The sequence below is a fragment of the Chionomys nivalis genome, chromosome 16, assembly GCF_950005125.1.
Source record: "Chionomys nivalis chromosome 16, mChiNiv1.1, whole genome shotgun sequence".
In the NCBI taxonomy this organism is placed as follows: Eukaryota; Metazoa; Chordata; class Mammalia; order Rodentia; family Cricetidae; genus Chionomys; species Chionomys nivalis.
In genome coordinates this window covers 28,868,324-28,885,967 of record NC_080101.1, presented here as the reverse complement: position 1 = coordinate 28,885,967, position 17,644 = coordinate 28,868,324, and the positions used below count along the sequence as shown (strand labels likewise).

Sequence of the window (17,644 nt, the reverse complement as noted above, 5' to 3'; positions counted from 1 at the left end):
AATATTCTCTCACCATCCTCACACGGGCAGTTACACTACCAAGCCAGACTTGAAAGCTGAGGATATTTCCATAAGGCAGAATGAATTAAGGATACAGCTGCCTTTGGATGTATACCTTGCTCAACCTAGACATAGTAGGGAGGGCCTAGGACTTGCCACAGGGCAGGGTGCCTTGTCCTCTCTTAGGATTGGAGGGGGAGGGGGGAGAGGATGTGGGGAGGGAGTGGGAAGAGGGGCAGGAGTGGGAATTTGGATTGTTTTTTTTTGTGTGGATTTTTCGAGACACAGTTTCTCCGTAGCTTTTTGGTTCCTGTCCTGGAACTAGTTCTTGTAGACCAGGCTGGCCTCGAACTCACAGAGATCCTCCTGCCTCTGCCTCCCGAGTGCTGGGATTAAAGGCATGCGCCACCACCACCCGGTTTGGATTGGTATTTTTTAAAGTAATAAAATAAGAAGAAGAAGAAGAAGAATACAGCTGCTATGGGAGAAAACTGAACACAAAGGCAAGGTGTAGTGGCTCATGCCTGTAATCCTAGCATTTGGGAAGCTGAGGCAGGAGGACTGCTCTAAGTTCCAGGTCAGCCTGTGCCACAGAATAAGGCAGAAGTGTGGAATATTTTTTATATTATTATTATTATTTTGGTTTTTCGAGACAGGGTTTCTCTGAAGCTTTGGAACCTGTCCTGGAACTAGCTCTTGTAGACCAGGCTGGTCTCAAACTCACAGAGATGCACCTGCCTCTGCCTCCCAAGTGCTAAGATTAAAGGTGTGCATCACCACTGCCTATATGTATGTGTGCTTTTATGTATGTGCAAAAAGAATTCAAATTGAAGCAATAAGATACTAATTTCTTACACACACATCTATACACAGACACAGTCTCAAATATCCCAAGTAGCTTCAAACCTTCTATATAGCTTCTGTTGGCCTTGAACTCCAGATCTTCTTCCCTGAGCCTCCAAAATGCTGGGATTACAGATAGAAGCCAAGGCATTTGATTGTAAATTTTTACTTGCAAAGCTGGCAAAGATTTAACAGAACAACAAAAGAGCAAAACAGAACCACCTATATTTGCAAGGCCCATGCACACATTGGTGGAAGCAGTACAAAGCATCATGAAAAGTTATTACAATTAATCAGAAAGTGTAAGAAGAAAAAAAGTTATTACAAGTCTCAATTTGTGCTCACATTGACTCAGCAATGTCAGTTATCTAGGTATCTGTCCTAAAGAGGTATTTGTAGGCAAGCAAGGTGGCGCAGGCCTATAATCCCAGCTCTTTCCAGGTTAACAGGAGGATTACTGGATTATAGACAGAACCTATTACTTGATGTGATATTTGAGAGGGTAACCACATGAGAAAAATCAGGTGTTTTTCAGCCAAAACAAAAGCACATTAGGAAAAGTCTGTAAGGCAAGTGGTGTGCTCAGGGACTGAAGTGGTTTAAGGAAAGCACTGAGGCTGAGGAGGCAATCAGCACAAGGTGGAAACCCCAAGCCTTAGCTTAGTAAGATACACCAAGAAGTAAAGATGTCTCCAGAGGTTTGAAAACAGCCTTTACAGCGCCGTTAGGTCTGGCTTCATCCAGTTACCTAAGATTTCCTTAAGACACCGAGATGACAGCTCAGCTGGTAAAGCCCTGAAGACCTGAGTTACCTGCGCAAAGGCAGAAGAGACCTGCAATGGTCCACATGCCCAAACACACACCGTAAAATGAACATTTAAAGCAGACATTCCACACCAGGCTTCCAGGGCTTTGTCCGTTAGGAACTGTGCTCAGGTGCTTCTTGTACAAGTGTTGATCTGATTTTGTGACTTCTTTTATAATTTGTTTTGTTCAACTTCCAACAAAAGTCTAAGCAGGAGGCTCAGTGGTTAGGAGCATGAGTGACTCTTCACATCTGCCTGAAGGCTGGGGAGTTCAGTCTGTGGCCAGCCTGGGCTATAACATGGCAAGACCCTGTCTCAAAACAAAGCCAAGGGGGGAGGGGGTAGAGAGATGGCTGATCAGTTAAAAGCACCTGTTGCTCTTGCAGAGGCCCCAGGTTCAATTTCTAGCACCCTCGTGGTGGCTCACAACTGCCTGTAACTCCAGCTACAGAGGATCTAACTCCCTATTCTGATCTCTAAGGGCACTAGGCATGCATGTGGTGCACATCCACACATATAAACCAAACATGCATACACATACAGTAAATGCAAAAATATATTTTTTATTTTTTGGTTTTTTTGAGAAAGGGTTTCTCTGTAGCTTTTGGAGTCTTTCTGGAACTAGCTCTTGTAGACCAAGCTGGCCTCGACTCACAGAGATCCGCCTGCCTCTGCCTCCCGAGTGCTGGGATTAAAGGCACGCGCCACCACTGCCTAGCGCAAAAAAATAATAATTTTAAAAAGTCAAACAAAACAATAAAATATATGGTGTTGTATATATATAAAAGTTATCTGAACAGTCAGAGACTCCATGCCTCCGACTTCCTTGGGCACCTACACAGACACATACACACTATTAAAAAATAAATCTTTGTAAAATCTGTGAACTCTACTTTTTCAAGCTTGCACCTTCAGCTTCTTTGATGTGTCTATTGGGTTACTGAATAAGAAAAGCACACTCCATTTCTCATTCTGTCCTTTGAAAGCCCGAGACTCTTTGCCAACTACAGATTTTGATTTGCTGACTAGATCTAAAGATGGTCAGGAAACTAAAACGACTAGCTAAAGAAATTAATTTCTTTTGGGCTGCTATTCTGCAGCCAAACTGGTGGAAGATTGACTAGAAGATCCATGGCCCTTAGTTTGCAGGAGGCATTCCAAAGGCTTCTCTGACTGGTGCAGTCCCAGGTTTCCACCACGCGAGGCTTAGGAGCTAGAAGGATCTGAAGCCTGGGCTTTTCCAAAAAGCTCTGACAGATGTGTACTCGGGCGAAACCACCAGAACCCAAGCCTGCAAGGTTGGTCTGGCGACTAGGCCGGCCTTGCTCAGCATTTCTTGCCTGCAGGGCTCAGAGCTAATGGGACTGCAGAAAATCAGGCTCCGGGTGGGGTTCGGGTTGGGTTCCCACAGATTCCCTGCGGCACAGGTCCCACTGTCGGGAACAGGCGCAGCCTCGGAAGCCCAGGGCTCCGTGATCGGACCTCTCCACCTCAAGACTTCCGCACTCTGCGCTCTGGCAGTAAAGAAAAACCTCTAGAAGATTCCGCCAGCAGGGCTGGAGTCCACCCCCACAAGGCCCTTGGGCGTAGCCACTCCCTGCCCCCGCGCCCCCGCGCCGTTGCCCAGGTAACCGAGGGGCGGTGGCAGCGGCGTGGGGCGGGACTTCCTGCGAGTGACGCGGCCGGGCTCGGCTACAAAAGAGGTCGGCTGCGGCGGGCCGGGCGGAACTTTCCAGAACGCTCGGTGGGAGGTGGAGGACCGGCGTCCGCCCGAACCGCGCTGTGCTACGCTCCTCTTTCCGCTCTCCGGCACCGGCCCGCTCACCGGTGAGTCTCGGGCCTCCCTCGGCCGCGACGCGCGGCCTGGACGCCAGACAAGCGGGGGAGCCGGAGGCGGTTGGCCCCGCGTGGGCGGGGGCTGCGAGTTCCCCGAGCGGGACTTGGTCTTCGGAAGGCGGCCGGGATGCCCGGCGCCCTGGCCGCCCGCACGCACGCCACGAGGAGGCCTGAGGCCCGCGCCAGCCCCGCGCCCACCTCAGACGCCTCTCGCTGCGGTCCCCTTTCGCCCGGCTGCCCGCGCCGGGTGGGCAGCGCTGCGCACGCGCGGACCGAGGCAGGGGTGAGGGGCTGCGGGAGGAGCCGGGCGGAGGCTGCGGCTGGCGCTTCTCCTGGCTCTCCTCCCTCTCTTTGTTGAGGTCCGGCCTTCTCCCTCCGCCTTTTCGATCTGGGTGGGAGGGAGGAAGGAAGGAAACCTTAACGGTCGGCGCCAGGTGCCGGGGAAACCCAGAGGGCGAGTCGACTTCGCGGGCCCGAGGGGCGAAAGCGGGTAAGCGGCGAGCAGGGGCAGGATGGCGCCGGCGCCGGGCACCTGCTCCTTGGAGCTGGGCTCCTAAGCCACTCCTCCACCCCCGGGAGCCCGCTGTCTCTTCCGGCGAGTGCAGGGCCTTTATCAGATGTGCAAAGGCAATGGTAATGTGCTAACCAATGGACAGAACCTATCGGTGCTGCTCTGGGTTCCTAGCACAACCTCTGGGGAAAGGAAACCGGAAGAAACCCGATCTCACACACATCTGGTGCTGCGGGAGAGAAGGAACCAGCTGCTAGAAAGGCTTTCAGGTCCCTTCAAGTTTGTATTTAATCTGTTAGAATTTGCAGAAGAATCGTATCGGAATTGTTAGCTTTTACGACGTTTATGGAAGCTGTGTTTTTTATATGGCAAAGAGCAGATTGCTTTAGTGCCTGTAGTTTGTTAAAAAACTACCAGTTAAAAGCCAGTCATGGTGGCGCGCACCTTTAACCCAGCGCTCAGGAGGCAGAGGCAGGTGGATTTTCTGCACATAATTAAAAGCTGGTTTAAAACGCCCCCATTTTTCTGATTTCAGGCTGTAAAAAATGGTGAAAGAAACCACTTACTATGATGTTCTGGGGGTCAAACCCAATGCCACCCAGGAAGAATTGAAAAAGGCTTATAGAAAATTGGCCTTGAAGTACCACCCCGATAAGAATCCAAATGAAGGCGAAAAGGCAAGTACATTCTCAAAGCAGCTCAGCAGTGTTGCCTTGTGTGTAGCTGCTGGGGCCTGAAAGTCAAGGTCGTCCTAATACAGTGGCTGTGCTTTGTGACTGTCTCTAATGGGATTTCTTTTTCTGAAACAGTTTAAACAGATTTCTCAAGCTTATGAAGTTCTTGCTGATTCCAAAAAAAGGGAGTTATATGATAAAGGAGGAGAGCAGGCGATTAAAGAGGGTGGAGCAGGTGGTGGTTTTGGCTCACCCATGGATATCTTTGATATGTTCTTTGGAGGAGGAGGAAGGATGCAGAGAGAAAGGAGAGGTAAGGAAAATCTAGCTTACCTGAGCAGTGGAGTAGCTGCCGATGAAAGACTGAGAATCCCCTACGTTGCATGTTGGTTCATGAACTGCCTCTGATTTCTGGTGCTCTTTATAATTGAGATTTTTATGTGATCAAAATAGCTAAGCCAATCTAGTGAGTGTATCCAACTCCACAGATTCCCAACAGTCAGGTAACAAAACACAGCAACGTGGGCTTCTGAGCCACACATTTTGGGTGATAACCTTTGCCCCTAAACATAGTGGTAAGTGCAGTGGCCTCTGTCGGTTAAAGATGAAGTTGAGTTGAAAAAACTAAAGCTTAGCAAGCTTGTGCAGCAAACCAAGACTGAAAACACAGCTCGTTGCCTCCAACCTGCCTGCTGTCTGTTTAATCTTGCTTCAGCTTTGCTAACTCAACTTAGGCATGGAATGTGTTAACCAAAAAGTTGTCTGTGGGCCAGACATCTTGGGAAGATAGTATTGTATAGATCAAAATAGTACTTCATTCTCAATATAATTTATCCAAGCTGATGGAGAGACACAGTTATAGAACAGGTGGGCAGGCCATTTAATTTCACTTTGCCCTTTTAAAGGTTTAGGAAGACTTGAGAAATTGTTTACTATGTTTTTATAAGAATTTACTGAAAATGAAAACTGTGGTCCTGAGAAATGGTTCAGTGGTTAAGAACACTTGTATTGCTGCAAAAGATCCAGGTTTCATTTCCCAATACCCACATCCAGTGACTCACTACTGCCTATGACTCCAGCTCCAGGGGATCTGATAACCTCTTCTGACCTTTGGGCTTATAAACATGTATGCACACAAATTAAAATTTAAATAAAAAAAAAATTAAAAAAAAATTGTTAGCCATAAAACATTTGTAAGGATGGTAGGGGCTTCTGAGAAGTTACCACTAGTCTTTTTGGCTTAGTTAATATAATTTGAGTGGGTTTTGTTCCTGCTGCTTTGAAAGTGTACTTGGTCAGTTTCCAGAAGCTTTGTGTTTTTTCCTTTCCTGTACCCCGTATAAAGTTAAGAAAGGGGCAACTTTCAACTTGGTAGAGCCTACTTACTTAACATGTTCTCTTTATGATAATAGAAACCCAAAATGAAGCTAAAAAAAGGATTTGATGACACCACCTCACTTAAAAGGAGTGAAACTTCATTCAGTTAGCCATCAGGCAGTGCTATTTTGTGGTGGATAAAGTCCTGGTGGAAAGATCACTAGCTGGGAACTTATTAACCATAGATAAATGATTTTATTTCCATAGCCTAGTTGTCCTTAAGTGATCTCAACAACCTATTTCCCATTGCAGGAGGTAAATTATACATGGCATTCCTTTGTAGTCACCAGCCAAATGTGGGTCTTTAAGTTTGAATTAACTTAAGATGGGGAAAAGAGTCTCTACAGCTATGGTAGCCTCCACACTTAATAAAATTGTGTTCAGTAATTATGACTAGTAGTTGCTATATTGAATGCATAAAATGTGCCCATTGTTACAGAAAGTTCTGTTCTATTACAAAAGACATAAGAAATTTATCATTTGAAACAACCAGCACTAGCCTAGCAGTAGGAGCTATTGAAAACAGAAGTAAGAATTGCTATTTCAGTAGTGTCTCAGTATTGGCTCTCCAGCCAATCTTGATTAGAAAGAATTTACTGTTTGATGAAGTAACTGGCCATGTTGCTTAATGCCTAATAAGTGAAACCTTCAAAGGGATACATGCTTTGAATTATTGTGAAATGTGCCTGAACATTGAGTGTCTTTTAAGGGTAGTATTAATTGTTGCATTTCTAAGGCGGCCTCTTCTGTGTCATTAGGTAGATGAATCTCTGACATTTTCCTTTTCTATATTCGGTCAGCTTGAGAATCAAGTGATTGGGTGAATGTTGTATATGACTATAGCTCAACAAATTTACGGTTTGAGGCTGGTATTAGATTTTCCTTTTCCCTTTTTATAGTGCCTTCAACAAACATTACACACAAGCATTTAATGAGTAGTGTTTTGTTCCAGGTAAAAATGTTGTGCATCAGCTCTCAGTGACCTTAGAAGACTTGTATAATGGTGCAACAAGAAAACTGGCTCTGCAGAAGAATGTGATCTGTGACAAATGTGAAGGTGAGGGCTCTTCCTGTTGGGGTCCTGAGATACGGTCGTTATAGGTTGGGCTGGATTGTGTTCTAAGTCCTGGGATTACACCTGGTCCCATGCCTCACTTTTTGGATAGACAAAACTGGTACTACACTAACAGAGCTGAACCTCCCACCATCTTTTATCATGACATTTTCATGCATGTATATAATGTATTTTTCATCATTGCTCTTTTGTTCAGCTTCCACTGTATGCCCATGTTTTGATGGCTTAGTGAGTCCCGTTAGAGTTGGCTTCAGTGATTGTATTATAGAAGAAAATGTTTTTCCAGGGATGAGGCCTTGATATCAGCTTCTTCCTTTATTACAAGAAATTGGTGGGTCCAATCCTGTAGAGATCCTAAGTAGCACTTTTTTTTTTAAACACAACTTTGTACATATGCATGCTGTGTTGTCTGTGTGGGAGGTCAAAAGACAACTCATAGTAATCAGTTTTCTACTTCAACTGTCCAGGCTAAAATCATCAAACTGGGGTTGGTCAGGCTTGGTGAGGCCAATAAAACCTTGTCTGGGGTGGGGGTGCTATTGGAACACGTTAATACTGCGGTGTGGGCAGTCTTCTGATTAACTGCCAGGCTCACTGCTTCCTTAAAGTGTTCTCTCAGGAGTGAAATTCTGAGGTTGCTTGCAGAGATCTTCACTTCTAGGCCTGCCTACTTGAGCTCTCACTGGAAAGTCATGACACTCCACCCCCACTGTCCCCACCCCACCGTGTTCTGCCTGTCTGTGTGTCTCTCTGTACTGCTTCATGCAGTGCCTATGGAGGCCAGAAGAAGGCTTCATATCCCCTGGAACTAGAATTAAAGGGGGTTGTGGGTTGTGAGCCATCGTTGGGGTGCTGGGCATTAAACTCAGGTCCTCTGGACCTGCAGCCAATGTTCATAAGTGAGTCATCTCACTAGGCCCTGCCTTCCCGTACCTCCTCCCATTCCCACCCCTTTATTTCGACCAAAATCCTATGAATACATGCTCTGACTCTTGGATATTATCATGTCTAGAATATGTCATCCCTCGCCAACACAAACACTTGCTGACCTCCATTTCTAAACACAAACTCAAAAGGCAAGACTTCTTTGCCCTCCTTGGCACCTGATGAGATTTACAGAGTTTTACAGCTTGCTTACCTTGTTTCCCCCACCCCCCAACTTCCAAAGAAGAGTATTTTTAAGCCTTGTGATTTTGAAATGGCCCTTTTAGAGTCTGAATTGTAAATTTCTGGACAGCAGGCCATAAGCCCTTGAAAATATTTAGGAGTTAGACTCGGTCTCTGCTAAGTTCATAACGCAAGTTTATTTTGAAATTCTCCAGGCCGAGGTGGTAAGAAAGGAGCAGTAGAGTGCTGTCCCAACTGTCGTGGGACTGGCATGCAAATAAGGATTCATCAGATCGGACCAGGAATGGTCCAGCAAATTCAGTCAGTGTGCATGGAATGCCAGGGTCATGGAGAACGTATCAGTCCTAAAGACAGATGTAAAAGCTGCAATGGAAGAAAGATAGTTCGAGAGAAGAAGATTTTAGAAGTTCATATTGATAAAGGTAAGTTCTGATCTACTCTCTAGTCTGAATCATGTTTTTTTATTGTGACAATTTATTCCTATTATGATGTTTTGTTAATGTTCACCCCATTCCTCACTACCTTCTGTTGCACTTGCCGTCATGTTTTCCTCTTTGTAGACTGTGATACACTGAGTGTAATTAGGTTAGGAGTGCTTTGTGAGCATGAGTGGGGATTATTTACTGGTAATTTTTCAGTGGCTACACCATCAAAGAAATGAACTCCCCCCTCCAGTAAGCAACTATGTAGAGAGTGTGTGGCCTTATGAGCCCCTCCTTCATTTACAATTATTTTTAAAACTATTTTTAGGTTATGTGAGTAATCCCAAGTGGCAACAATTATCCAAAATCAGGTTCTCTGAAGTCTAATTATCCTGTCTTAGAGAAGTTATACTCGCACATTCTTAGGGGATGTGTGTGAGGGAAAGAATAAGTTCATTAAAACTTAGATTGCTGACTTGTTACACATGCAGTTACTACAGTCCTAATGTAACACATCTTTAAAGAGTATGTGTGAGTATCGGTCCTGTTTGTTTTTTCAAGACAGGTTTTCTCTGTGTAGCCCTGGCTCTCCTGGAACTTTTGTAGACAGTCTGGCCTTGAACTCACAGAGATTGCCCACCCACCTCTGCCTTTTGACTACTAGGAGTAAAGGTGTGCGCCACTGCACCCAGTGCAGTCAATTTTATATTTTTTTCTCAGTATATTTCTTATCAATTCTTTGGGGACTTCACATCATATACACTCTATCACATTTGTTTCCTAGTCCTTCCCTGTTCTATGCCGAGCAGGCCCACCACCCTGCTAGCTAACCCTCGAAATAACCACACAGAAACTGTATTCATTTAAACACTTCCTGGCCCATTATATCTAACCTCTTCTTGGCCAACTCTCACATCCTGATCTAACCCATTTCCACCAATCTGTATCACCACAAGGTTGTGGCTTCTTACCAGGAAAGATTCTAACCAGCGGCAGTCTCAGGCAGGAGAAACATGTTGTCTGCCACGCTGCCCTTCTTCCCAGCATTCTGTTCTGTCTACTCCGCCCACCTAAGTACTGCCCTATCAAAAGGCCAAGGCAGTTTCTTTATTCAACCAATGAAAGCAACACAAATACAGAAGGACCTCCTACACCTGTTCCCTGTTGGAAGCCATCTGTTGTGGAGAGCATCCTGTCAACATCCTATCACAATTTTTAAGATTTCTTTTTAATGGCTTCTTGTTTAGGCTGTTAGTATTTGGGGGGGGGGGGGGGTAAGAGGCTGTCACAGAAGTCTTCTATATCCTTCTTTCTCACCTGTGTGTGTGTACAATCATAGATATCACTGCCAACATAGCTTATTTGGTCTTTGTGACCTTTGAGAATGTGGAGCACAGACTGTGAACAGGGGCTCCTGGTTGCAGTGGGGCTCTTCAGACAGGGCTCTGCCATGCAGCTGGGATCATGTACATCAATATAGCTTCAGGCCACAGCATAGACCATGACATCTGCCTAGCCTTCTGCCCATGTTGCCACTGTTCTTAAGTTTTTGACATTTTTCAACAGGATTTCAGTATGTAGCACAAGCTGCTTCTGTCTCCCTGGTGTTGGGATCATGAACCTGCCCTCCAGAATAGTAGATAATACCAATTGTATAAGCAAGAGAACCTGAATTCAAATTCCCAGCACCAGAGGGGAAAAAATGCTAGGTGTGGCCATATACTACTAGTCTGTATACTCCTGGCCTGGAGGTCTAGGAGTTGGAGACAGCATCACTGGGGCTTGTGACCCGGTTAACTCTAGATTCAGTGAGACAGAAGGACGCGTCAGCTCCTCTCCTGGCCTCCATGAACAAGTATACATTATTCATTGAACTAAGTGTAAGTGTGTGAATCAGAATTAGAAACAGGTAGGAATCTCAGTAAATACACACGTTTAAAAAAAATACGCTGCATTGGAATATACTCAGTATTTTATATATAGACCATATGGGCTAAGATAGTATCTAATAAAATAGTAAACAACCTTTTTTTGTATTTTTGAAACTGTCCTGGAACTCATTTTGTAGACTAGGCTGGCCTTGAACTCAGAGATCCTGCCTCTGCCTCCCTTGTATTGGGATTAAAGGTGTACACCACCACTGCCTGGCTAATAGCTTTTTTTGTTTTTAATGAGTTGAGGCTAGTAGAAACCAAACCCAGGGCCTTCGCATGTACTGGGTAATTGTCTATCACAGAGCTACCTACTGTAAAAGATGAATTTTTGTTTTAGTTTTTGAGCAAAATGAACAGACACAGGAAAAATGAGAACTGAGGGTGTGAGAGGCTTCAAGGGACAAATACTCATTTGTGGATTTTTAAATAAAGTGGTAGTTTTCTTACTAGAAATACAGCTGCTACAACAAAAGCAGTTGTCACAGCTGCTTAGTTTAATGGTAGTAATTACAGAGTGTTACACAATAGAAATAAGTTAGTGGTAATAGTGTTTGTCAGTTGCCAGTTGGGTTCTGGCGCGGGCATTTTTCATCCTCAGTTACTGGAATGAAATGTCTCTTTGGGAAGGTTGAGGCTTAGGATGGATATGCAGGTAAGTAGGTAGTATTTCTGAAATTAGAAGCCTGATTCTTTGTTGAGTTGTATCATCTACTGTTTGTGGCGATAGCCTGCTTCGGGGCAGCCAAACTGGACTGGATGCCATCCACAAGGCTTAAAAAAAAAAATCTGCATGTAGAAGTCAGAAGGACACGTTGCAGGAATTGTACTGAAGGTTGAACTCAAGTCCTCAGCATACGCTGTACCACCACATCTGTGTTTCAGTAGATTTTATGGTTTTGGCCTTTGTGTCTGATATCAGTAAAACTTCACAATCGATCTGTGTTTAGGCATGAAAGATGGTCAGAAGATAACATTCCATGGTGAAGGAGATCAAGAACCAGGACTGGAGCCAGGAGACATTATCATTGTGTTAGACCAGAAGGACCATGCGGTTTTTACACGGTAAAGACTTAATCATTCTTTCAAATGAACTTGCATATTTGGTTGAGTTCTGGTTTAAGAACACAGAATAAATAACTTAGGTATGTATAACAAGCTATAATGTGTTCTATAAAAGCTCATTTTCTGGGGCTGGAGAGATGGCTCAGAGGTCCTGCTGAGTTTTATTCTCAGCAACCACATTGGTGGCTCGTAGAACCATCTATGAGATTTGGCGCCCTCTTCTGACCTGCAGGCATACATTCAGACAACACTGTATACATAATCTTTTTTTTAAAAAAAAAAATATTTATTTATTATGTATACAATATTCTTTTTGCGTGTATGCCTGAAGGCCAGAAGAGGGCACCAGACTTCATTACAGATGGTTGTGAGCCACCATGTGGTTGCTGGGAATTGAACTCAGAACCTTTGGAAGAGCAGGCAATGCTCTTAACCGCTGAGCCATCTCTCCAGCCCCTATACATAATCTTTAAAAAAAAAAAAAAACTCATTACCTCTGATGTAGTTGTAAATGGTTGGAAGTAGAATCAAGATTTTAACTTTTGACTTCAAAACAAAATTGTTGACTAGATGTTTTCTTTGACTGTAAATGGATAGCAAGCAGCTAAAGAAGGCATGGAGAAAACTTCAGTCTCTGGACAGAAGTTTCCCATCCTTGGTTTATGGTTTCAGTTGTAAGATGAAATTTTGAGACTCTGTTAAGCATATATGACTGCTGTACTGAATTTGTATTTCTTTTGGGGAGGTGTTTTTTTCGAGAAAGGGTTTCTCTGTAGCTTTAGAGCATATCCTGACTCTTGTAGACCAGGCTGGTTTTGAACTCACAGAGATCTGCCTACCTCTGCCTCCCAAATGCTGGGAATAAAGGCGTGCGCCTCCACTGCCCAGCTCTGAATTTGTACCTTGAAGCATAAGATTTCCAGACTCAATTTGGAATTGAATCGGGGGACAATGTGTGGAAGGAGCCTGTTTAAGAAAGGGTATTTATCAGGTGTTTATTCTATGTTGGAAAAATATAAACTTGAGGGACTATTAACTATTAGAAGATGCTGTCATGATGTTACTAGGCACAATACTTAATACATGTACTAGCAAAGCAGTTCTTATTGTCCCTTGAAAATTCATAATTGACCTAAATAATCTAAGATCAACCCACGGTTGTTTGCATTTACCCTGATTCCTATATTACAAACGTGTATTGGCTTCCTTTAGCTTCAATGTTTTTTGTTTTTCTCTCCCCTCCTAAGAAACCAGATTTACCTAGAGGTGGTAATACACACCTTTAATCCCAGATCTCTGTGAGGCCATCCTGGTCTACAAAGGGAGTTTCAGGGTAGCAAGAGCTTCAAGAGCTTTTACACCAGAGAGAGAAACAACAAAAAAGATTTAAAATTGTTTTAAGATCAAAGCATGCCTGCCTTGACCTTCCTGTCGTTCTACCTCTAAAGTGCTGGCCTGTACCACAGTGCCCAGCTCTGGTAGGATTTTGTAGATTACTCAGCAAACAGCTGGCCACAAATCTCAACTTTCAGGTGTTTGTCAAAGTTTTCCCAGTGTGGTGTGTATAGTAATCCAGTCATTTGAAAGATATAACTGTTCCTTCTATTTACTGCTGTAGACGAGGAGAAGACCTTTTCATGTGTATGGATATACAGCTGGTTGAAGCATTGTGTGGCTTCCAAAAGCCAATATCCACTCTTGACAACCGAACCATAGTCATCACCTCTCATCCAGGTATAACTAGATGAACCTGTTTTCCTATTTGAACTTCTGAGGGGAAAGTATCATCTTTTCCTTCCTAGGGCTGAAATGAAGTTATGGGGCCTTGGATAAAATGTCAAGTTTCTTCTTGGGAAAGCTATAAATGAAGGCAACAGGGTTGCTGGACCACAGTTAGCTCAGAGGTGTTTCCTCTCTGTGTATGCTTTTTTTTTCTTTATGCAAATGTGACCATACTTAAGAATTTGGCTTCGATGTCTTTAGGTCAGATTGTCAAGCATGGAGATATAAAATGTGTGCTGAACGAAGGTATGCCAATATATCGTCGGCCATATGAAAAAGGACGTCTAATCATTGAGTTTAAGGTAAGAACTCAAGGATATTTGATAATGGCTAATAAAGAGTAAACAAATGCATTTATTCCCTTTGTCCAGAAAGAATTGACAAAACAGGTGACCAAGGTGTGGGGGGCCGTGGCTCAGAAAGGCTTACTTCTTAGTATTATGACAGTCTGTTAGCACCTATCCTGGGTGGTATGCCCATGTAATCTAGCACTGGAGAGGATTGGGTAAAGAATAAATCATCTAGGCCGGGCGGTGGTGGCGCACACCTTTAATCCTAGCACTTGAGAGGCAGAGGCAGGCATATCTCTGCGAGTTCGAGGCCAGTTTGGTCTACAAGAGCTAGTTCCAGGACAGCTAGGACTTTAACACAGAGAAACCCTGTCTCGAAAAACAAAAAACAAACAAAAAAATCATCTAGCTGGGCTGGATGGTGAAGGTGAACGCTTTTAATTCCAGCACTCAAGGCCAGCCTGGTCTACAGAACGAATCCAGGACAGTTAGGGCTACACAGAGAGAATATGTCTGAAAAAGCAAAATGGTAATGATTGGTTCTAAGCCAAAGTTGCAAGGTGTACCTAAAGAAATAGGTAATTACGTGTTTTTCTGGAGGAATAGTTCCAGTGTACTTAAAGGATCTAATGATAGACTCAGACTTAGCTGCAATTTCTTTTTTGCAGGTAAACTTTCCTGAGAATGGCTTTCTCTCTCCTGATAAACTTTCTTTGCTGGAAAAACTCCTTCCTGAAAGGAAGGAAGTAGAAGAGACTGATGAGATGGATCAGGTAGAACTGGTGGACTTTGATCCAAATCAGGAAAGACGGCGTCATTATAATGGAGAAGCATATGAGGACGATGAACATCACCCTAGAGGTGGCGTTCAGTGTCAGACCTCCTAATGGGCCAGTTACTGTTTGTCACTCTATATGCAGTAGTGAATGTGGGAAGGACTGTAATCATAATATGCTCACTACTTGGCTGTTGTTCTTGTTTTAATATTCAACTATAGTAGTGTTTTAAAAGTTAAAATGAAGAATAAACACAAATATAAAAGCTCTGACTTTGCCCTGTATGTATGATGACTTCAGTGTTCAAGATGAAGTTTTAGTACTTGTAAAAAAAACTACTTTAAAAGTTCCCTAGCATCTGTTAGGCCATATCTTGTGTAACTGATATTAGCTGTGTATATTAGACTGATATGCTAGGTATGTGTTATATGACCCTTAATTGTTAAGCTATGGAATTAAAATTCTGTATTTAAGGTAATCAGAAAAAGAAAACAATTAGTAGTGACATGTTGATCTGTCTAGTTGTATGAAGTGGATTAATTGTGATGCCTCTGCATTGTATTGCCTCAGCCATTACTAGAAGGTGGCATAATACATAATTTCACCTGTTATTAGTGATAGAAATGATACATTCCTAAAGAAATTTATCAAACTACTGCTTAAGGGCTTGCTCTTCTAGATTGCATTCCCTTCTGCTGTGCCATCTGTTAAAAGATATTTTATATATATATATATATATATACACACACACACATACACAGTTAGAAAACATGGCCACCTCTCTTCTCTTCTCCTTGAACCATGATAAGCCCTTGGGTAGTGACTTCCAAAACCCAAGTAATTTTACAAATTAAAGTGAAGAGACCTTGTATGTGGGGAAGTGATTTGCATGTATAATCCAGGAAAGGCTTGCTATTTTGACTTAGGCTCCAACGTAATTGCAATTTATTGTTGGTAGTATAGCAAATTATGAATAGCTTTGTTGTATGTTTTAAAGTCACATGTTCACATGCTTAAATCTGGGTATCAGAATTTAAGCAGTTATTGAAATGTATGACTGTCTCTTAATACACTGATTATAAAGTGTTTCTAATGCGTCACTGCAGGCCTTTTTTTCTCAGTTCAAAGTTTTGGCTTTTAGAATGTAACTTTATTACTTTGTTCCTGAAATATGCAAATGACTAATATATATGGGTAAGTAGCAAAAGTGTAGGTCTGAGCCCAGGTCAGAACAGGGAACTGCACCCACCTGGGTGAGAGTATGTGAAGTTCATGCCAGTGCAGTACTCAGTACGTGGGTCTATCACATCTTTTGTAATCAGGAACTTAAAAACATTTCCAATCTGGAAGTACAATGAAGTTCTCTTCATGGAGAGAACATCTGAATCGAGCAGTGTGAGAGAAATGGCTCAGTGGTTACACTGACTAAGGACCCAGTTCAGTTATCAGACACCCATTTCAGGCATGAGACATAGAAGACACGATGTACATACATGCATGCAAACAAAACAGTTAAAACTGAATTTGGGCAAATGGTGGCTCAAGCATTTAATAAACACCCGGGAGGAAGAGGCAGGTGATCTCATGATTTTAAGGCCAGTCTGGTCTACAGAGCAAGTTTAGGACATCCTGGGCTACACAGAAAACCCCGTCTTCAAAAACAAACCTTGTAAGTTAAATTGAGCTTTGCTTTTTTTTTTTTTTTTTTTTTTTTTTTTTTTTCTTTCTTTCTTTTTTCTTTTTGGAGGGTAGTTCAAGACAGGGTTTCTCTGGTTCATTTTGGAGTCTGTCCTGGAACTCACTCTGTAGACTAGGCTGGCCTCACTCATGGAGATCTACCTGCCTCTGTCTCCTGATTGCAATTAAAGGCATGCACCACTACATCCAGCTTACTATTGAACGTTTTAAACTCAAAGCAGGAAAACATCACCTTGAACATATTGTACTTAAAGCTTTCCAGATGTGAGATGCTAACTAAAGCTGTGAAGTGCAGAAGAGCTGTTGCATTTAATTAAGACCTTTGAAAAGAGTAAAAATGAACACCTAGTGAAAAGATGTAAAATGTTATATACAATTATGCTTTTCCTGGATGAATCTCAGTACTAGTTTGGGTGGGACCTGAGAATGTCTTTCAAACAAGCTACTGGGTGAGTAAAACATAAAAGCAGACTGGAGTCTAGCTGCTTGTCCTTTCTATTCATTACCATGGACAGCCACAAGAGGTAAATACTTTAACAGACAATTCAGATTGTGAGTCAACTTGAACCTAGAACAAAACTGACCTGCAAGAATCAGAAACCAACGAGAAAACTACACCCTAGAATTACACTGTTGGCATTTCTAAAAAACATTACCTTGAAATTGATTCATCATGATTGTCAACTAAGTAGGGAACAGAACACCAGGATTGTCTGGTGGGCCACACCAAAACTACTGCCTTCTTCAAACATGACTTTTTATAATCAAGTCCCAGGTATTGAACTTTCATTAGGCCCCTATAACCTCTGGCTTGGGGGTAATTGCAGAGTTAGCCACCAGATGTCAGACTTTGAGCAGGTTACATTCTGTATGGCCACATGGGAGTTTCTCCCAACTTGGCTAGTTGGTTGGGAAGTGGGTACCAGAGGTAAGCATCAACCTTAATGCTGCCTTAGCACAGGACTGCGCCAGGAGGGTGGTTCCTACCTCTAGCCCTAGAGAAAGCTGGCCAGGAAGGGCTTAAGGCAGGCCAGTCTTGCAAGTTCCTTCCAAACTTGAAGGATGAACAAAGGTGGTCTGCTAGAAATTTTCCAAGTGTAATCCCAGAAACTAGAAACTACCAGTTTATCCCTTAGCTTACTGGTATACCATGCTATAGTCCCTGTAGCAGCGAACACCTTTTAATCTCAGCACTCTAGAGGCAGAAGCAGGCAGATCTCCATGAGTTTGAGGCCAGCCTGGTCCACAAGAGCTAGTTCCAGGACAGCTAGAACTTACACAGAGAAACCCTGTCTTGAAAGACCAAAAATAAATAAAGAAAAAAGACATGGTTCCCCTATAGCCTCCCATGTTGACCTTAAACTTGTGCCTTTGGGGGTCCGAGGGGTTCAAGACGAGCTTCTTTGTGTAAACAAGCCCTGACTTTCCTG

General features: G+C 43.2%; 1 protein-coding gene across 2 annotated transcripts; it reads left to right on the top strand.

The window, feature by feature from the left end:
* Positions 1–3,319: 3,319 nt before the first annotated feature.
* On the top strand, positions 3,320–15,616 carry Dnaja1 (DnaJ heat shock protein family (Hsp40) member A1). 2 transcript variants are annotated; one of them, XM_057790279.1, is made up of 9 exons: positions 3,320–3,476; positions 4,532–4,673; positions 4,806–4,983; positions 7,000–7,104; positions 8,445–8,672; positions 11,554–11,668; positions 13,287–13,402; positions 13,652–13,752; positions 14,409–15,616. In XM_057790279.1, exons 2-9 carry the CDS (start codon positions 4,542–4,544, stop codon positions 14,625–14,627), a joined length of 1,194 nt encoding a protein of 397 aa, XP_057646262.1. In that variant the 5' UTR covers positions 3,320–3,476; positions 4,532–4,541; the 3' UTR covers positions 14,628–15,616. The 2 variants fall into 2 exon arrangements, with proteins under 2 accessions (XP_057646262.1, XP_057646263.1); XM_057790280.1 differs by lacking the exon at positions 3,320–3,476 and adding an exon at positions 3,589–3,975.
* The last annotated feature ends 2,028 nt before the right edge of the window (positions 15,617–17,644 follow it).